This window comes from Macrobrachium nipponense, chromosome 2 (genome assembly GCF_015104395.2).
Source record: "Macrobrachium nipponense isolate FS-2020 chromosome 2, ASM1510439v2, whole genome shotgun sequence".
Lineage (NCBI taxonomy): Eukaryota > Metazoa > Arthropoda > Malacostraca > Decapoda > Palaemonidae > Macrobrachium > Macrobrachium nipponense.
The window spans coordinates 97,598,113-97,619,219 of NC_087201.1; the positions used below are offsets into that span (position 1 = coordinate 97,598,113).

The window sequence follows — 21,107 nt, forward strand, 5'->3', positions numbered from 1 at the left end:
TTATGGCCAGGGAAGAGGTAAAGAAGCTGAGCTTTGGTGCTGCTGAGAGGGCTGTTTCTACAGCAGCACAGACTGTTGTGGCTGACCATTTGAGGTGGATGGTTGGACCCTAGCTGGCCTATGGCACCTACGCTTTGTATCAATGTTTGAGGTTACGACGTCTAGGAAGACTAGAACCCCTTTGCTCCCTTCATGCCCGTGGGCTGTTACCGAGGATTCATATCTCCTCTTGGGGATCAAGCCCCAGCGAACTCACAAGCTCTGGTTGACCTTAGCTGTTTCGCCCGGGATTCTGTTCATTACGGTCTCAGGGAACAAGTTTGCTCCCCAGACCTAAGCTTTGATGAGTATTAGGTTTATGGTGAATAGACGCATCGGCCAAGACGTGCTTTCTGCCGTTCTTCCTGGCTATTGCAAGGTCATATACATCGCACCGTAAGGTGTAAAGCAATGACTTGTCCAGATCTTGAACCGTGGTTCGTTTGTATAGACCGAGGTTGTCATTTCCGCTATAGTGGCGGAATTGATAGACCTAGTCAAGCGACTTCTGGCTTCATACTTCGCCTTTACCAGTGCTTCTGGGAGTCTGGGTAAAAGCTCGCTGAATAGCGTCGTAGCACAATTTTAGTTCAATATGCCTACGAAGAAAGTCGCCGGGGCGTCTACCCCACACTCTATTCCTCCCAGAGAGACCCCGGATGGTAATCCGTCTCTCTGATATAATATACCAAATTTGTAACTAATTTGTTTTTTTCATAACTAACAAACCTGAGGTCTTAACATTAGGATTTACTAGCGCCAAGCTGGAAACCGGTAGAATTAAAATTACACTTGTGAGATCCAGGGACTAATGGCATCTATACCAGGTCACGGGGCATGTATACCCAGAATGCCCACGGCTACCTGTGACCCATCAGTTATTTTCCTACCGCCTTTAAGATAAGACGTGTTACTGTCTATCTCATTTAAAGCCGGTTTTTCAGTTTGCCCGTTCTTTATCCATTTCATTTTTTTATTTTTCATTCCTTTTCTTTCTCCAAGTGTGATCAGTGTTGTGGTAAGAGTGTATACGTGGTATGATGGAGAATTTTGCCTCAACATCGGGATCGTCTACCGCTTCGAAGAGGAGACAAAGGAAATGCCCAGGAGTCAGTGGCTTCCCTTGTTCTAGGTTCCTAACCTCGGTGTCGACGGATCCTCATCCAACGTGTAGTAGGTGCAGGGAAAACGTATGTACGGTTACTAATCCGTGTTCTGTTTGTCGCGGTTGGTCGGTGGACAGTGGAAGAAGTTCTATGGGAAAAGCCAATACAAAAGAAAGGGGTGACGCCATCTTTGGATGACCAAACCTTACCGGCTTCTTTTGTATCGGTAATAAACCAGGCTGCTCCATATGTTTCTCCACCTGCTTTTGATTTGTCTCATACCCCTTCGGTTTCTCCTAGCGGTTCTGTATCGGAAACGTCAGGAGGGGCCTTGGGTAATTTTATGAATAATTTGCACTCTCCTGTGTTCCCAGCAAGTAGAGGGGGAGATCCGCCATCTTTGTTCCAGGCTCCTGCTACTCAAGCGCATAGGTTAGATGGTACGTGGTCAGCGCTAGGCCTACCAGGCGTACCAACCTTGGATGGTCTGCTTGCGCATTATATGACGTCACGGTTCCAGCAGGGTCCGGCAGCGCTGAATGTTCCTGTTGCTTGAAGTGTAATCTCTACTACTTTAGAGGTACATGGAATGGACGTATCGTCTAGCACCACAAAAGTCATGAAGGGATTATTGTGGCGTGTCAGTTTGGCATTTGTGCATTCCCAATCTGCCAGGGTTTGAACCCAGGCTGATTGAGCTCGGTCTCTCGGGGTAAGATGACCATTTCCTTAAGTGTTCTGTCTTCACAGATCAGTGCGTTCTCAATCAGATGTGCATAGCCTGAACAAGGGAATTGAAGACCCGGTGAAAGGAACTCGAAGTCCTCTATTGGCCGGGTTCCTTTCCTTGCCCTCAATCACCAGCATTCCCTCTGAGCAGAGGGCCTGTGCTGGTAGCCACCAAGGATTACTGATTTGAAGGGACACAATTGGATGTGTCTGGTACTGCCCGGAGTGGCTTTACTTCGAGGTCTCCTAGATCTTCAGTCCTTCCACTAACGACTGAATAGGCTGACCTGACGTTTACATGTTCGAGAAACAGCTGAGTTGTGAAGTTATTTAGAATTGGGCTTAGTCAGGATACCCATCTCCTGCCTCAGCAAGCTGGAAAACATGTTGGGTTAAACCCGGGATCCTGGGATCTGGGTTTAGATGCCTTTGTGTTCGATGCCTGCGTGTGTGTGTGGCAGATTTTGTCGTGTTCGTCACCAGTTTGGTGGCTGATGACGAACTAGAACGACTTTCCCAAATAGCCTTCAGTATGTAATGTTTAGTAAGGGACTTGCAATAGACCTATGAGTGACTATTTCAGCTTACCTTAGGGACTACTGACCCTGGCTTATCCCTCGAAGTCGTAGGTCTCTTGGTAAACTCTAAAATGAAGAAGAAGAATGAGACGAGCCAAAAGGTAGTCCTTTTGCCCCTTTACCAAAAGCTTCATATAGCCTACCTTTGTCCTGGGTATCGGCCTTCATTGGTTCGTGGTCCAGGTTGATTGCTGTGGATCTTGGCAATGATCGGGGCTGCCAAATCTACTGGTACCGTTGCTGATACTTCTGCATTTGGGTAGATAAGGGAGTTTCTGAAAGAGATAGTTACTTTTAAAAAATATCCTCTTTTAAAACAAAAAGTATTCTAAAACATTGATAACTATCTCAATACCTCTCCAATTATTTACAATAAATCTTATTCAGGAACTGAACTTAAAACATTCAATGAGTTGGTACTTACCGTCTCGATAGTGAAGTCCCAAAGGCAGATTGTAACAGACTTCCCTCTCAACTGGTTGCCAGACCGACAAGTCGTTCATTGGACCGCACAGCCTGTGTGAGTGCGGTATACTTCCTGTCTGCCCTGCTGCTGCAGGGTTGCAGTGCAGGTTGTCTTCTGACAGCGTACCATCTGTAATTACAAAATGATACATAAGTACCTTTGTAAAGACTCGCTGGATATGTATCTGGCGTAGTATGTAATATTAGAATCGATACCAGAGTACAGGCGGCCCTCGGTTAGCGGCAGGGGTTCCGTTCCTGGCCGCCAATGCCAAGCGATTTTTGACGCTGAGCGATTTTAAAGCCTACGGCCACCAAACACCTTCTTTCGAAACTCTAGCCCAGTCAAAGGCGCCGTAATCCCGCAACGGCGCAATAAGTAAAATTATATTTATGCAGTATAGTAAAAACTACTATAGAATTTACTGTACAGTACTTTTGGGTGTCTAGAGTATGTAAAGATATAATAAAGTTTATACAGTGTACAGGTAGCTGTAGTGTTCAGGTTACGATCATTAGTCTTACGATAGTCCGATTTTATGAGAGATCAAATTACAATGGCCTAACTTTATCCATCTTCTAGTTACATAAGTTCAATAACAGCTAAAGAGAATGATGAAAGTATGGTTTTAACGTTATAATCGCTGTGTGAACGTGTACAGCCATGAACAATCGAACGAGAAACGAATTTTTTTTTCTAAGTACTACCGAACTGGATAACATCCGTTTAGCTTGTATTTCAATCATCGTACTACAGTACAACATTACCGTAGTTGTTATAAATGGCGTTATATATAGAATAGAACTGAGATATCTTAATGTAATAACTTTATTCGCTATAGATCAGAGATCAATATAGATTAAAGATCAATCGGGAAATATACTGTTAAATTTAAACCTAGTTATAACTGAAGCTGAGAAAACTGTTCAAGCTGCTAATGATTATTATCGTACATCGGCAACAAGGATAAAACTGCAGTAAACGTATGCCATCAAACGCAACCATAGATAAAATTGGGATAAAATCATTTTAATCAAAACTACTGTGTTTGAAAGAACAGATTTTACTTTTGGTTTCACACCAATATAAGATAAATAACATAAAGTTCGTATTACGATGATATAAGGGATTATTGCGAACAGAATCATGTAATTTTTTACGCAATAAACATGCCACCAACGTAATATGTTAACGAAAAAAAAAGTAGTTCACATTCACAACAAGACATATTCAATAAATATTTCCACCTAAAAATGCGCTGTATAAGGAAAAATAACTTTGTCTCATATAAGTCAAGTATCTAGATATTCGTTTATGCTAACTAGAAGCAAGAGCATTCGCTCAGAATTGCGTTATGGTGAAACAAACTTATTCATCAGCTGATTTCAAATCACAACATTGACCGCTCCGCGGAATACGGGCTTAAATTTGCCGTAGTATTTTAAAATACAATAATATGAGAATACATACAATATTCTTGGATACAGTGAAATAATGTATAACTTTTTAAAGGATTTATGGAAGAAATGCATAATTAATAAAATAACACCATGCATTTTTCAGAACTGGCGGACAAGAACGAACTTGAAAAAACATTCCCTGACAACGTGGAGCGTAGTTACAAAGGCTGCCTTAATTTGTATCTTATTTCTGTACAAAAATGAAAATACCTTTACGTAATATATTTTCATACACATTTTAAACATAAAAGCATAAACATTTAAAAAAATCGACACATCGATCGCTAAATTTGCACTCTTTTTAACTCGATATTTTCGGAAGAGCGGCAGACGGTGGCGTACAAGAACAAACTTGAAAAAACATCGTTGTCGATAACTTGAAGGGCAGTTTCAAAAGCTGCCTTTTTATCATATTTCTGCACAGAAATAAAAATACCCTATTCGTAATACATTTTCATACATTTTAAACATAAAAGCATAAACATTTATAAAATTGACACATCGATCGCTAGTTTGTACTTTTTTTAAATCAATATTTTCGGAAGAGTGGCAGGCGGCAGCTCACAAGAAAGAACATAAAAAAACATTGTATTTGATAACGTGAAGGGCAGTTTCAAAAGCTGCCTTTGTATCATATTTCTGTACATAAATAAAAATGCCTTTCACGTAATACATTTTCATACACATTTTAAACAAAAGCATGAACATTTATAAATCAACATATCCATAGCTAAATTTGCACTTATGTAACTCGATATTTTCGGCATAGAACAGCATCAGAGGCATATATTTTACCCTAATACCTACCTAATAACTCTCCATAAAATTTGTTAATATAATTTGCATAACCTTTATGGTCTGAACGGCATTTCTACAAATGTATGAACTCGTTAGACAACGGCGCTGTTAACTGAAAATTGTGCCGTAAAGATACCTTTAAAATGCCTTATTTTTTAATGAATATTTTTGACGACCGCCGTAAAACCAAAACCCCCCCGATTCGCCGTTGAGTGATTGCGCCGTTAACTGCGGGCCGCCTTTATCACTACATGTAGGTCCGCTGGAGGTCACTCCAGTGGGACCTGCATTCTGTTTTGTCATCGCCGTAATAAATTGCGGCGGCATGCATTATGTAAGGTATTTATATTATCCTTTCCCGCCAGCTCCAACCCCTCCATGCATTCACCTCAAAATCTTGTAATAATATATATATATATATATTATATACAAAGCTTAATAGCAACGAAACCGGGGAAAGTTAGACTTGGCCCGAATTCGCCAGCATCGGAGAGGTTTTTCTTAGTAACTAAGAATGCCTCTGCTAGCTCCTGGCCACCGCCCACCGAAGTGGGAGGGGTGCCGGGGTATAAATGAAGGCGGGGGAGAGCTATGTAAGGATAAACAAATGCCTTGATTCTAGGTTACCTGCCGGGGTCGACTACCCGGCGTAGTACACCGATCGAAAACATAAAGCATATTTTAAAACAATTAAAATAAACTAACTAAATGAATTTTGAACTGGAACACAGAATCTATGCTCCTTCCTGTCCCAGTTTTCTTAAAACACTCTCTCTCTCTCCCGGGTCTAGCTAGGAATCAAAACAGGGGAATAGGTAAAACCTAGGCCTGAATCCGATCGTAAGGGAAATCGTGTTATATGTATAACTGAATGCTCTCCGCTGTAACCCGGGCCCGCCGAGGCGGGAGGATCGATAATGTATGGAGGACTTAGGATAGGAAAGGCAAAATTCTCCTTCCGGTCCCAGTTCCCTTTCAATGCTATCTCTCTATCCCCCGGGTCCAGCTTAGAGATCGAAACAGGGTAAATAGGTAAACCTAGGCCTGAATCTGATCGTAAAGGAATCGTGTTTTGTTATATGCATAACTAACGATGTCCGCTGGGACGCCCGGATCCACCGAGGCGGACGATAGAGGACGTAGGGAAGTAGGGATAGGGAAGGCGAGAAGAGAGTACGTGGCTAATACCATCCTAACAAGCCGGGAAATTACCCGGGCTCGTCTAGGTAGGTACCATCGTACTACTCCTACTACGTAAGGCTAGGAGTACCCCTTCTGACTAAAACCACTCCCTCTCGCCCCCTCTGCAAGAGGGGATAGGACTCGGATGGCTACCTGAAGTAGCGCGAGCGAGTAATCATCCCGTCAAGGTAAAAGGGGGGATGGAGGGCGTCTAGAGGGGTGGCTCACACGCGATCAATTGGACACTACGACCGGCCAGGTGGAACACCTCGTTGTCAGAAATGGATCCAATCGATCACGGGGGCTGACGGTCTATAGACCGACTGCCCACTGATTACAATAATACAACAATTTATATGATAATAAGCGCTATACAATAGCCCTGGTGCGAGAGGGGAAAGGATAAAAAGGATAAGTATATAATATAATTCTGTTTAAAGAGCGGCTTAGCTTAACCTTCTCTCGATCGGAACGATCTGATCAGGACACCCAGGGTGGCTCTTGAGCGGCTAGCCTAACCTTCCCGAGACGTGATTTCAATCACGATCTGGCGAGGTAGGCCAGGGAGGCTCATGGAACAGAATAAGGTCCCCAAGGGCCTTACACTCCTCCCTCAAGGATTCCTTGGTAAGGTGAAGGAGGTATCCTCCTTGAGCAAACCGATGGAACATAAGGGGAGGAGGGGAGGGAGATAGGCTGAACTCCCGATCCGACGAATTGAAGGGGAGAAGCCTCTCCAGATGGAAGGAAACCCGTCTGGCCTACTTCCCAAACCAAGGAGGTTTGGGAAGTAGGCATAAATTGATAATTGCAGTACTCAACTTAGATATCGAAGATTCCTGGCGTTTATACGTAGCATCCTGGCGTTTATATGTAGCATCTCATTTTATTCCAAAATAATGTCATTACAGTCAAAGACACAAGTGTACACGACAGTGCTATTTAAAGGAATGGCTATCGAGGCGCTAGTAGTAGCGGTAGTGGGCGGTAGATGGTGCTGGTATGGCGCCTAGTTTGAAGGGGAAATTGACAAATGGCAGAAGACCTCTGGTAGTGGTTTCACTCGCCCCAGATACTATACCGACACCTTTAATAAAGGTGAGCCAGCCAGAATATTCTGGCATTACCATATAGCTTTTTTCTCTGGTATATTTAGCAATATTTATACCTAGAAATAGTGCTGAAGGAACTTATTTCACGGAGCGACCCAGGTTTAGCCCAGAATTTGTAATTTTTAAAAAATGTACAAACTTCCAGAGAATTCATTGCTAGATTGTAATGGCCATGTACAGAAATTGTTATTTTGACAACCTTTAAGAACAATACAGTATTAAAAGTCAACAGCCAGGGGAGAGTGAAAAATAATCCCATAAGGGAAATTACAGAAGTTTTATAAGTAGAAAAGATAATAATGAATGAAAGACGGCGATGGCATGTCCTTTGCTTCATCCATATGAAAATAGTACATGGTAGTATCACTAGGCTCCTCAAGTCACTAGAAAAGTTCAAATACCTAGATCTACTTGGATGAGATATATGAGAAGGGAGGCTGGAGGTCAATGGAGATACATGGGAATACAAGCATAGGAAGAACACAAGTCAAAAGGAATTTCCAAGGCCCTTTGCATTGCACTGCATGAGAAGGGATGACAATAGTTTGTTTTTAAACCCTTGTTTACTAAAAGATTGGATCTTATCATGAAAGAGTGGTTCTTTTAGCATGTTTGAATGATTATCTTTTCCTAGTTGACTGCCTCATTCCAGTTTTATAGCCAAACGTAATAGAAAAGATATTCTTGTTCAGGGGTGTTGTCTTTTGTTTGCTATGACAACTACCACCTCAGCAGTTCTGCAAAAATACACATTAAAAATTTTTACTGAGTGTTAAAACAATTTTTGTAAACTCAGTGTCTAGAGTATGCAAATTAGGAATAAGTAGTAAAAGATTTTGTGTTTAAAGCACTTACCACATGGAAATCTAAATACAGGCACTCCCTGGTTAATGGTGGGGTTCTGTTCCCGGCTGATACTGCTAACCAAAAATCATTGCTAACCGAAAATTGGTGATAACAGCACTAAAATCCTTCTCAACGGGGCCGTTAACCAAAGATCAGCGCTTCTGTTAACTAATAGATCAGCACTGCTGTTTACTATAAATCAGCGCAGCTAACTGGATATTGGCGCTGCTAACCCACCCGAGATCGGTGCAGACAAATTACTTAACAGCGTCGCTAGACAAGCACCGTAAAATTGGATAACCATTAACCCTTAAACGCCGAAGCAGTATTTTAAAAAACGTCTCCCGTATGCCGGCGGCATTCGCGAGTGAGTGCCGAAGTGGAAAAAATGTTTTTTCTAAAAATCACAGCATGCTTAGTTTTCAAGATTAAGAGTTCATTTTTGGCTCATTTTTTTGCCATTGCCTGAAGTTTAGTATGCAACCATCAGAAATGAAAAAAATATCATTATCATATATAAATATTGGGATTTATGACAACGCAAAATAAATTTCATATATAATTGTATACAAATCATGCTGTGAGAAAACGGTTAAAGCTAACGAGTTAATTTTTTTTTTCGTTGTATTGTACACTAAATTGTGATCATTTTGGTATATAACACGTTGTAAAACGATCAAGGCAACACAGAGAAAATATTATCACAAAATGATGCATGAATTTGTAACACGTGGACGTAAAAAAAAGCTGTTTTAATAAATTCACCATAAATCGAAATATTGTGCTAGAGACTTCCTGTTTGTTGCAAAAGGAAGGTAATTGATTGAATATTACTAGACTGTAAGTGTTGTAGCTTACACTTGCAGTTTTCGACCATTTCGGTAGAGTTAAAGTTGACCGAAGGACGAATTTTTTTCTATTTATCGTTATTTATATGAAAATATTTCAAAACTGATAAAAGCTACAACCATGGGTTATTATTTTTTTTTGTATTCTACATGAAATTGCGCACATTTTCATATATAAAACTTTATGTAACGGCTAATTTAAAATGGTGCAAACATTACGAGAATCGGACAAAAAAATTTATGATTTTTACGGAAGAGTTACCGCGCGGACGTAAGGAAAAAGTTTATTTCATAAATTTACCATAAATCGAAATATTGTGCTAGAGACTTCCAATTTGTTGCAAAATAAAGGTAAATGATTGAATATTACTAGAAGGTAATAGTTTTAGCTTACAATTGGTTTTTTTTTACCATTTCGGTCAAGTCAAAGTTGACCGAAGGTTGAAATTTTGGCACATTGTTATTTATTATGAAAATATTTCAAAAACTGATAAAAAAAAGCTACAACCATGGGTTGTTTGTTGTTGTATTCTACATGAAATTGCGCACATTTTCTTACATAAAACTTTATGTAACGGCTAATTTAAAATGGTGCAATCATTACGACAATCGGACGAAAAAATTTATGATTTTTTTTGGAAGAGTTACCGCACGGACATAAGGAAATTATTTTTTTTTCATAAATTCGCCATAAATTGAAATATTGTGCTAGAGACTTCCAATTTGTTGCAAAATAAAGGTAAATGATTGAATATTACTAGAATGTAAGAGTTTTAGCTTACAATTGCGTTTTTCAACCATTTCGGTCAAGTCAAAGTTGACCGAGGGTTGACATTTTGGCACATCGTTATTTATATGCAAATATTTTAAAACTGAAAAAAAGCTACAACCATGGGTTGTTTGTTGTTGTATTCTACATAAAATTGCGCACATTTCCATATATAAAACTTTATGTAACGGCTAATTTAAAATGGTGCAAACATTACGACAATCGGACGAAAAAATTTATGATTTTTTCGGAAGAGTTACCGCACAGATGTAAGGAAAAAGTTTTTTTCATAAATTCACCAAAATATTATCGATATTGTCTAGAGACTTCCAATTTGTTGCAAAATGAAGGGAAATGATTGAATATCACTAGAATATGAGTTTTAGCTTACAATTGCGTTTTTTTACCATTTCGGTAGTCAAAGTTGACCGAAGGTTGAAATTTTGGCACTTATCATTATTTATATGAAAATATTTCAAAACTGATAAAAACTACAACCATGAGTTCTTTTTAGTTGTATTCTACATGAAATTGCACACATTTTCATATATAATACTCCATGCAACAGCTAATATAAAATGGTGCAAAAATTATGTCAACGCGACGAAATAATTTCTGAGATGTGTCGCTGATGTTTTTTTAGTGCGAGAAGAAAGAAATTCGCGCTTGCGCGACTGGGTAATGATTGTAAACAAAACAACAGCTTGATCTGTGAGCTCCCAGCATCCCCCAAGGCGTGTGATTCAAAAGTTTTCGCCTAGTAGGCCTATAAATATTTTTCTGCGAATTAAAAAAAATTTTTTTTTCGACATACCATACGTCCAATCGGCACCCAAGACAATTTTCTTTGACGTTTAATACGTCCAATCGGTGTTAAAGGGTTATCTAGGGGCTGCCTGTACTAATTGTTTTTCGTTACCATAGGAAGAAATGTATGCTATTGCATGTTGAGCATAAAAATTATATTTTATATTTAATAATGACTTTGAACATTCTTTCATAAATAAGTTAATGCAGTTTTTCTCAGTAAGTATACTTATACTATACATGTTTTGATCTTTGCACAGCTCTGTCCAGAGGAGGTTGATGCTGCAGTTTGGCTTTCTCCAGATCTAGTGAATATAGCTGTGTGGAATCCTGATGGAAAGGACAACCAAGATGATGAAAAGTTGTATGAAAAATGATAAAAGCAAAGAGATCCAATTACTTTAGTGAATAAATTTGGGGGAGGTTCGTGTTTTTACATCTGAATGTTAACTCAATGGTGGTGTTAAACTATTTATTCATAATAATGAATATATAAGACTGCACAGAAATTAATTATTGCCAAGTTATTTAGTCTGAAAATAAATTAGTCTAATTTACAAAAAATATACCATCTACAAGCTTTAGTGTCTGCCACTTATTTACATATGATTTGGATTTTGTATTCTATGATTCTCCCAAAAGAGGATTGGTGAAGAGCTGCAGAATGCAAGTAACTTTTCTTGAGAAGAGATTTTATATAATCTATCTATCTATATAAATACACATGTATAATATACACACCATATGTGAAACTCTACTATAGTTTTTTTGGCTGAATTGAAGAAGTAAATTTTTCATCAATAACACAGTTCAGACTTGTCTCGGACTCACTTTTATTTTTGTGTGTATCCTTGTGGTTGTAGTTCTTTCTGCAAGGTTCTTGTGAGTTTGAGGTGCTCAGTTCTGTATCGTAATTGTTATAGTTAGTCCATACAAAGCTGAATGGCTTATCAAGCAAACATTCCAATGCCCATGGCAAATCTTTTGTCACCTCGGCAAGACCAAATTCTGTCCTTAGCCAAAGATGCAACGCTTTACTGCCCATGTTCATGCGCAGTCTTTTCCAGTGTTTTGAGAGAAAAAAACTTTTGCATGAATGTGAGACCCTCACTCCCACCAACCACTTGGAAAATGGTTGTAACATTTGTCTGAGATGGTTTGACTTCACCTTGCCTGATAAATACAGTCCACAAAAAATCTAGTGTCTTTCTCCAGTTGAGTATCCCACCTTGAATGGGGGCTCCCTTTCTTTAAACATCATAAATGTCTATCAAATAATGTCAGCCTGTTTTAGTTTTGTGCATTACTTCCATCTATTTTTACATTCATTATCTTCATCTATTTTTACATTTTCTAACATTTGGATATATTGTAGTCATTATAAAATGCTTCATTTATTATGGTGAAAGGATGCAGGTGCCGTTTGGTAATACCCCAATGCTCTAATTGAAGTTGAAGGATTCTCAGCGTAGTTATTTCCTTTGGGAAGACTCTCAAAGCTGTGCTTGGAAGATTTGAGATGTGCAGAGTTCAGGTTCCAGTAGCAGACTGGCATTTTAACTGGTACTGGCTACATGGATGCCAAGTCATAGTCACTGCGGGGCTCCATTTAGGAGACTTTCAACATAACTAGTCTTCAGCTTGCCGAATACAGTTACCAAAATCTTGGTATTCTAGAATACACGTGAATGACACATACAGGCAGATGAGCAAAAATATACAGGTTTCGTCTCACATTATTTAAACTCCTGAGGTGGGTAGGAGTGTGAGAAAGACAGGTATGTATGAAAAGGAGAGATAAAGACTTCCCACTTTCAAGCTTATTAGAAAATGAGACTTCAAAAGTGCTTAACTAGGTGAAAAAAATATCAGAGCTACAACAATATCTCACAAAAAGGGTAATTTCCATTAAAAATTGTAACCACCATACATACAAGGAATAGGAATTAAACCGTGCCACTAGATATATAATTTACATACATGTCTACTAATCATATAAATGCCTAATATTTGTGTACCAAAGGTTCCCAGGCTCACCAGTTTTGTCAGAACAACAAATAAAGAGAGGAACAAAGAATATGAGGTAGGAGAAGAAAAAAGCAACGCCATCACCGCGATATGGTGTGTCAGCAAAGAATTTCCAAGCATCAGCTCCAAGATACAGCTCAAGAGATAAATACTGTATTTACAATGCAGAGGATATTGCAGATACGGAGAAAATTGCAGATTCAGACACAAAATTAATAATTATGATGAAGGAAGATCAAATATTATGGAAAAGTTGGATTTTTTAAAGTCTTAATTTCTGGAAATGAAGAAAAGAACAACATACCCGAACAGGAAAGAGACGTGGGAAAATCCTTATTATTACCCATATTAAATGAAGGAGAAAACACGCAAACCATCATAATGATGAATGCGCAGGGTTGAGTTACGAGTAACTCAAAAAGAAATAGAGTACTTAGAAGAACTAACCCAAATTGAAAAGAAAATAGATAGATATAATGAATATAAGTGAAACCTGGGTTCCCCAAGAGACTGGGAATGACGATCAAATAAAAGGGTTCCAAACTTATAGATCAGATAGGAAAAATAGGAATCAAGGGGAACCGCGATATATGCGAAGAAAAAAACAGAAACATGGAAAAATATTGAGGAATATAGTAACTCAGAATGTGAACTAATAGCTGTAGAATTTGAATCTGAAAAATTAATGACCATAGTAATATATAGACCCCCCTAATACTAAAGAGTTTTGACATAATAATAGAAAAATTGGATGATATATGTAGAAATCACAAGGACTGGACTATTCTCCTATCCGGAGACTTTAACTTTCCTTTCGTAGACTGGAAAGAACGAATAGGAGATTGTGGTTGTAGTATTTATACATATAAAAAAGAGAGTAATAGTAGTGCAGAAGATAAGAGGCAATTCGAAAAGCTATTAGATATGCTACTAGAATACAACATTCAACAAGTAAATCACCTGCCAACAAGAAAGGAAAATACTTTAGACCTAGTATTTGTGAATGAGGTGAATTATGTTAAAGAAATAGTTTTATAATGCGAGTATTTTCAGACCATAATGTCATAGAATTAACAGTCCATTCCAAAGCAGGTGAATTTTAGAAAAAAACTTTTTCCTTCCCTCTGCACGCCGATTCGTGGCCGCAAATCTCCGAAATGCGTACGTCGCATTCTCCTAATATTTGCTCATTTTCATATTAGGCATTTTATAGAGTTTCATATATGAAAATGTGCGCAATTTCATGCAGAATACAACAAAAATATTTGAAGGTTGTAGCTTTTCTCATTTTTGAAATATTTGCATATAAAAAAAATATATATAAAAAATTTTGACATTCGGTCAACTTTAACTCGTCCGAAATTGTAGAAAACTGCAATTCTAAGCTAAAACTCTTACAGTATCGTAATATTCATCATTTTGGCCTTTTTTCATTTTTAAACAAATTGGAAGTCTCTAGAACAATATTTAGATTTACGGTGAATTTTTGACAAAAACATTTTTTTTATGTCCGTGCGTTACAAATTCATGCATCATTTTGCGATGATATTTTTTCTGTGTTGCTTTGATCGTTTTACAATGTGTTATATATCAAAATGATTGCAATTTAGTGTACAATGCAACAAAAAAAATGAACTTGTTAGCTTTAACCGTTTTCCACACAGCGCGATTTGAATACAATTATATATGAAATTTTTTTTTGCGCTATCATATATCGCATTATTATTATGATATGATTAAATGATAATTTTTTTTTCATTTCTGATGATTGCATACTAAAACTTCAGGCAATGACAAAAAAAAGGAGCCAAAAATGAACACTTAATCTTGAAAACTAAGCGCGCTGTGATTTTTTGAAAAAATTATTTTTTCCGTTTCCGCGCTCACTCCCAGACCGGCCCGGCATACGGGAGACAATTTTTTATTATACCACTTCGGCATAAGAGGGTTAATATAGGACAACATGGTTTCGTACCCAGAAAAGGTAACACAACCCAACTGTTAGTCCACCGTGAGAACATATACAAAAATATGAAAAGCGGAAATGAAACAGATGTGGTTTATCTAGATTTTGCAAAAGCTTTTGACAAGGTAACCATAATATATTAGCGAAGAAAATAGAAAACATAATATAGTGGATAAAGTAGGAAGATGGTTAAAAGAATTTTTACACAACAGAAAACATTATTGCAAACGATGAGAAATCGGATGAAGCTAAGGTATATCCGGTGTGCCACAAGGTACGGTGTTAGCTGCGTTACTGTTTGTTATTATGATTGCAGACATAGACAGTAATGTTAAGGACTCGGTAGTGAGTGGTTTCACCGATGACACAAGAATAAGTAGAGAAATTACTTGTGATGAAGATAGGAGCACTCTACAATAGAGACCTTAACAAAGTATATGATTGGGCGAGTGGAAATAGGATGGTATTTAACTCTGATTAAATTTGATCAATAAATTATGGAGACAGGAGAAGGAAAGCTATATTGCATATAGGGGACCTAATAATGAGACAATCACAAATAAGGAAGCAGTTAAAGACCTTGGTGTGATGATGAATAAGAACATGTTATGCAATGATCAAATAGCAATTCTATTAGCAAAATGTAAGCAAAAAATGGGAATGTTGTTACGGCACTTCAAAACAAGAAAAGCTGAACACATGATTATGCTTTATAAAACATATGTTCGTAGTCCACTTGAATATTGCAATATGATATGGTACCCACACTATCAAAAGGATATTGCAAAAATAGAGGGTGTACAAAGGTCATTTACAGCTAGAATAGAAGTAGTTATTAAGTATCTTGACTACTGGGAAAGACTACAGTCCTTAAAATTATATAGTCTAGAAAGGAGAAGAGAACGCTTATTGATAATTCAGGCATGGAAACAGATAGAAGGACAGCCGAAAACATCATGGAGCTAAAAATATCAGAAAAGAGCAAGCAGAGGTAGATTAATAGTGCCCAAAACTATACCAGGAAAAAATAAAGGAAAGCACACAGGACATTATCCACTACGTCTATTCAATGCATTGCCAGCTCATCTGAGGAATATATCAGATGTGTTTTAAGAATAAGCTCGACAAATATCTAAGCTGCATCCCAGACCATCCAAGATTGGAAGATGCAAAATATACCGAAGATTACTAGCAACTCTCCCGTAGACATTAGAGGTGCCTCACACTGAGGGACCTGGGGCAACACAAACAAGATGCAAGGTCTGTAAGGTAAGGTCAGTCCACCAAATCATGTAAGCTACGAGTGTCAGTGAGAATTTAAGAGGATGGGAAAAGGGCCCTCCTATGGTTAATGCGTTTTTTAAGAAAACAATTTGTTATTGAAACATTTTGTTTCATCACAACCATTCAAATACTAGAATTGCTACTTCAGTGATACACTGTAAATGTCCTAAGGTCAAGAGATGTAGGTTTTAACATAGTAGGGTAAAAACCAAAGTATGTTAAAGTAAGGTGCTTGTATTCCAGTAAGTGGGAATCTTTTCAGATTGGAAGAGAATTAAAGGGATTTTGACGAAGGAAAAAATCTATTTCTGGGCACGACCTGTGTCGCCCTGTGAAATGGTTCCTTTGATACTATTTCTGAAGAATAAATATTGCTATTCATCCTAGAGAAAAAAGAAACAATATAATGCCAGATAAATGGCTCGCTCACTTCTATAGAAGTGTCGGTATAGTAAGGAGCGAGTGGAATCACTACCAGAGGTCCCTTGCCATTTAGCTTCTTCCTTCGACAAAACCCCGAACTACGGAGGAGCCGTGCTACAGCTCCCGGTCTACTACTACCGTGAGCGCCTCCGACGCCTGAGACGTCATTCCTGAAGATAGCCTCCAAGCTTGGGGTAAGCTGGGTGAGGATAATCTAACTACAGGGTGGGGTTTCACAGGGCGACACAGGTCGTTGCCCAAAAAGAATAGATTTTTCCTTCGTTCAAAAATCCCTTTTCTGGGCTTGACCTGTGTCGGCCTGTGAAATAGTACCAGAGAATGCCAAACACCAAAGCTTGAGGAACAGTACAGATAAATTAAGAAGGTAAAGTTAAACACTTGTAAGGTTAATAGTATAATAATCAACTAAAATTACAGTCTTACCTAAGGGAAGTATAAGCCCTAAAACACGGGTTATCACTTAAAATTAGTTAGCCTAACAACAAACAATAACAATACAGGTTAGGCAAAGACAAGATATAAGTTGATATATACAAAAGAATGGAACTGAATCCGATTAGAATGATGAACAAAAGCAAACTCAAGGTAACCAATACATGGAGGCGACTAAACTAAGTAAGGGTGCAATGGGGCAGGTAGAAGGGAAGGCTACAAGAAGTTATAGTAAAAATTAAGAATCAGGAGAAACTGTGTTTCCAGCTGCCACTGCTGGAAATTTGAGGGCTTCTAAGGGTTTTAGGTAGTGCCGTTTGAAAACTGTCGGAGATTTCCAGCCTGTATACTTCTTAAGATCGTCAAAATTCATGTGTTGGAAATAATTAATAGATGTGGCCACCGCCCTAACATCGTGGGCCCGAGGAAAGGACTCTGGATTGGCCTGTTTAATGAAGTATAAAATTTTGTTGCCTGATCCCTTTTAGGGATAAAGTACCACCTCCTTCCTAATGAACAATGGGCCTGAAGATTTCAGAGTTGTTCTGCTTAGGTAGGCTCTTAATGAGTTGACAGGACAAAGGGAAATGTCTTGAGGTAGTGGTAGGATTTTTCCACGAGGACCATCTGTCCTGTGGGTCTTCATTTTTGGCTAGAAAATGGCGATCTGGGGATAAGAGGACTTCCCCTGAGGGGAGGAACTCAATGTGGCCTGGTTCCCTTGATAAAGCTGACAGTTCTGATATTCTTTAGCTCCGGAGGCTAAACTTAATAAGAATAGGGTTTTCCTCAGGAGGGATATATAATTGCAAGAGTCATTGTTAATGTCCGAGGCCAGTTTGAGGACATCATTTAAGAACCAAGAGACTGATTTAGGTCTCGTTGATGGTCTTAATCTAGCACAAGCTTTTGGTATGGACGTAAAGTACGAATCCGTAAGGTCTATGCTAAAACAAACCAAATTGGAAGATCTTTTTAAGAGCTGATTTGGTCGTAGTGATAGTGCTTGCTGCTAAGCCTTTCTCAAAAACAATGATCTGAAGAAAGTTATGGCTAGGTTCGTTGTCATGACTTGAGAAACTTAAGGAACTCTGCTAGTTTCTTGACAGATGAATCATATTGTCGGAGAGTAGATTCTCTTTTATCTGATTCCAAGAATGAGATATTCTGGGATCAATTTCTGCATTCCTCATGGCTGCGAATTTCAGAAAATCCATAAAGTTAGGGTTTTCTGAATCTTGAGGAAGCGGACACAGTCTGAGTTTGCACTAACTGGGTTAGTTTGGGGTTGGGAATCCGTAGTGGTCGGAGTCTCAACTCTAGGAGTAGAGGGAACCAATTGCTCTTGGGCCAGTTGGGAGCTACTAGAGCTACTTGGCCTTTGAATGTCCTGAGTTTGTCTAAAACTTTCAGAGAAGGTTCACCGGAGGGAAGAGGTAAATATTCTTCCATTCGTTCCAATCGAGGATCATTGCATCCGTAGCGTATGCTAGAGGATCGAGGTTGGGTGCCACGTAACAAGGGAGTTTGTGGTTTGACTCCGTGGCGAAGAGGTCTACTTGAGTCCGGGGACTTGTAGACTGATCCAATTGAATGAACTCCTGTCCAGTGTCCCCACTCCGATTCCAACGGAGCGGAGCGTGATAGAGCGTCTGCTACTACGTTCTTGACTCCTGCCAGGTGAGTGGCTGACAGGTGCCATTTGTTTTTTGCATGCCAGAGAAAAGATGGCTATCATGACATGGTTCAAGTGGCTTGACTTGGATCCGCCCCTGTTGATGCAGTGTACTACTACTGCACTGTCCAGAACTAATTTGAAATGAGAGTTCTTGGGCGGACGGAGTCGTTTCAGTGTGAGGAATACTGCCATGGCTCCAGTACATTGATATGTAGCTGGCGGAATGTTAACAACCAAGTTCCTTGAACTTTTTCGTACTGGGAGTATCCTCCCACCCTGTTAGTGAGGCGTCTGTGTGGATCACTAATGATGGAGGGGGAAACTGTAGAGGAATTGCTTTTGAAAGGTTCTTTGTCTCCGTCCAGGGGCGGAGACGTTGTTTTCCGTAAGATTGCTGGGATAAAGGCTAGTTTTGTCCGTGATCTGCAATTCGCTCTTGAGCGCCATACTCTGTTATATCTTTGAGTTTGGCTCTGAGCAGAACGTCTGTGACTGATGCAAACTGGAGTTAGCCCAGGATCCTCTCCTGGCACCTCCTGGATGTTTGTTGTCGTTTGAGAAATTGTTTTGTAGCTCTTGCAATTTCTTTCCTTTTCAACGACGGAATTGATAGTGTGCGATTGTAAGTCCCACTGAAGGCCTAACCACTGGAATCGAGATTCCGGTGTTAGTCTGGACTTGGTTTTGTTTATTTGAAAACCTAAATGTTCCAGGAATTTGATCACTCTTGACCGGTTGCTTCTTTGCATTCTTTGGGGTTCCTTGCCCAAACTAAGCCAATCGTCCAGATAAGCCACTAACATTATTCCCTGTTTCCTTAGCTCTTGCACTACTGCTTTTCCGCCAATTTGGTTGAAGATTCCTGGGGGCTATGTTTTGAGCCCAGCCCGAATGGGCATTACCTTGAAGGAGTAGGATCTGTGCCTATTTGAAGCCTAGGAATGGACGGAAGTGTCTGGCTTATGGGAACATGATAGTAGGCATATGTAAGATCTATAGAGGTTGTGACGGCCCCACGGGGAAGTAAGGTCCGTACCTGCGAAACGGTCAGCATCCTGAACTTGTCGCAATGAATGAATAAGTTCAGATGGGACAAGTCTAAGATGATTCTTCGTTTACCGAGGTCTTTCTTTGGCACGCTGAACAAGCGTCCTTGAAATTTTAATTGTTGACTCTTGAGACTACTCCTTTGAGAAGGAGGTCTTCGGTATACTCTACCAATTCCGTTGTTGGTGCTTGATAGAATCTGTTGGTTGGAGGAGGGCCCTCTAGCCAACTCCAACCTAGTCCCTTTGTTACTATACTTTGAGCCCAAGGGCTGAACCCCCACCGCTGGCGGAAGAGGTACAGCCTCCCTCCTACCTTGGGATTCTTTCCACTTGCTCACTGCTGGTTTTGCCGAGGGCGGCCACCTCTTGCTCCTCGGAAACCTCTTCCCCTGTTAGCAGCCCTGCCGGATCCTCTGAATCGAGAGGCACCTCTTGCTCTACTGCCTCTCGCAAACCTATTGAAAGCCTGAAAGTTCTGGCTTTCATAGTTGGAATTGTAGGCTGGCGAGACAGCAAAGGAAGTGGAGGGTTGAGATTGCTGGGACTGAGGGGTCAGAACAAGGTATTGTTGTTGACCCTTCGACGATGGTTGCCCTTGTGATGCTGGGACTGCCTGAACCAACGTTTGTTGAGAAGGCTGGAAGGAGAGAACTTCCTTGGTTTCTTCTTGTTCCTTGGGTTAGGACCAGAAGATTCCTGCCTCCGCGTTTGCTACCAGTCCCCACCTGACTTTGAGGCAATGGTTGACCTTAGAAGCCACATGAAGGACTTCTGCTACTACTGGTGCTGGAAAGAGGTCCGTTCCCCAAATTGAGGAAGCAATCAGTTTATTCGGTTCATGGCGGATAGTAGCTTCCGCCAGAAACGTGCTTCCTACAATTTCTCCTGGCTATGAGGAAGTCGTAAAGGTCACACTGCATGGTGTGCAGCAGACCTTTAGCCAAAACTTTAAATAACGGCTCTTGTTGGTATACAAGAGCCGTCATCTCCGCCATAGTCATGGAGGAAAGGGATCTCGCGAGCCTAGTCCGGGCGTCGTACTCCATCTGGATGGAGAGTCCGACAACCTGGGGAGTCTCTCACTAAAGAGAGAGGTGGCACAGTCCGCCTTTAGTTTTCCTACTGAGAAAGTAGGAACTGCCCCTTCGAAGTACGTCTCGAGCCTGGGACTAAGAGAGAGGTGGGTTCCGTCTCTCGTAGTTTGAGGCAGGGGCTCGTCTTTCAGGGCGGCCTGAAAGGTTGCTTCCACTACCTTAAGGGTCAGTGGTAGCGGAGTCCCTTCCACCGGAGTAAAAATGGTGAAAGGACTCCTAAAGGCTGTGATGCGGGTGTTTTCACACCCCCATTCTTCCAGACTTCTCATTGAGTCTGCTGTGCCTGTTCCCATCGGAAGGATCACTGTTTCCTTGGGAACCTTGTCCTCTCTCATCATCGCTGCTTCCGTTAGTCGGACGTAGCCATGAATGGTGGTTGAAGGTCTCTGGGG

The 21,107-nt window shown here is 40.0% G+C and overlaps 1 protein-coding gene across 1 annotated transcript in view; it reads left to right on the forward strand.

The window, feature by feature from the left end:
• The window catches only part of LOC135220826 (nucleoside diphosphate-linked moiety X motif 17-like), a 118,121-nt gene that overhangs the window by 89,329 nt on the left and 7,685 nt on the right, over positions 1-21,107 (forward strand). The window contains 1 exon segment of the mRNA XM_064258369.1: positions 11,001-11,158. Coding sequence (XP_064114439.1) covers positions 11,001-11,158 — 158 coding nt within the window.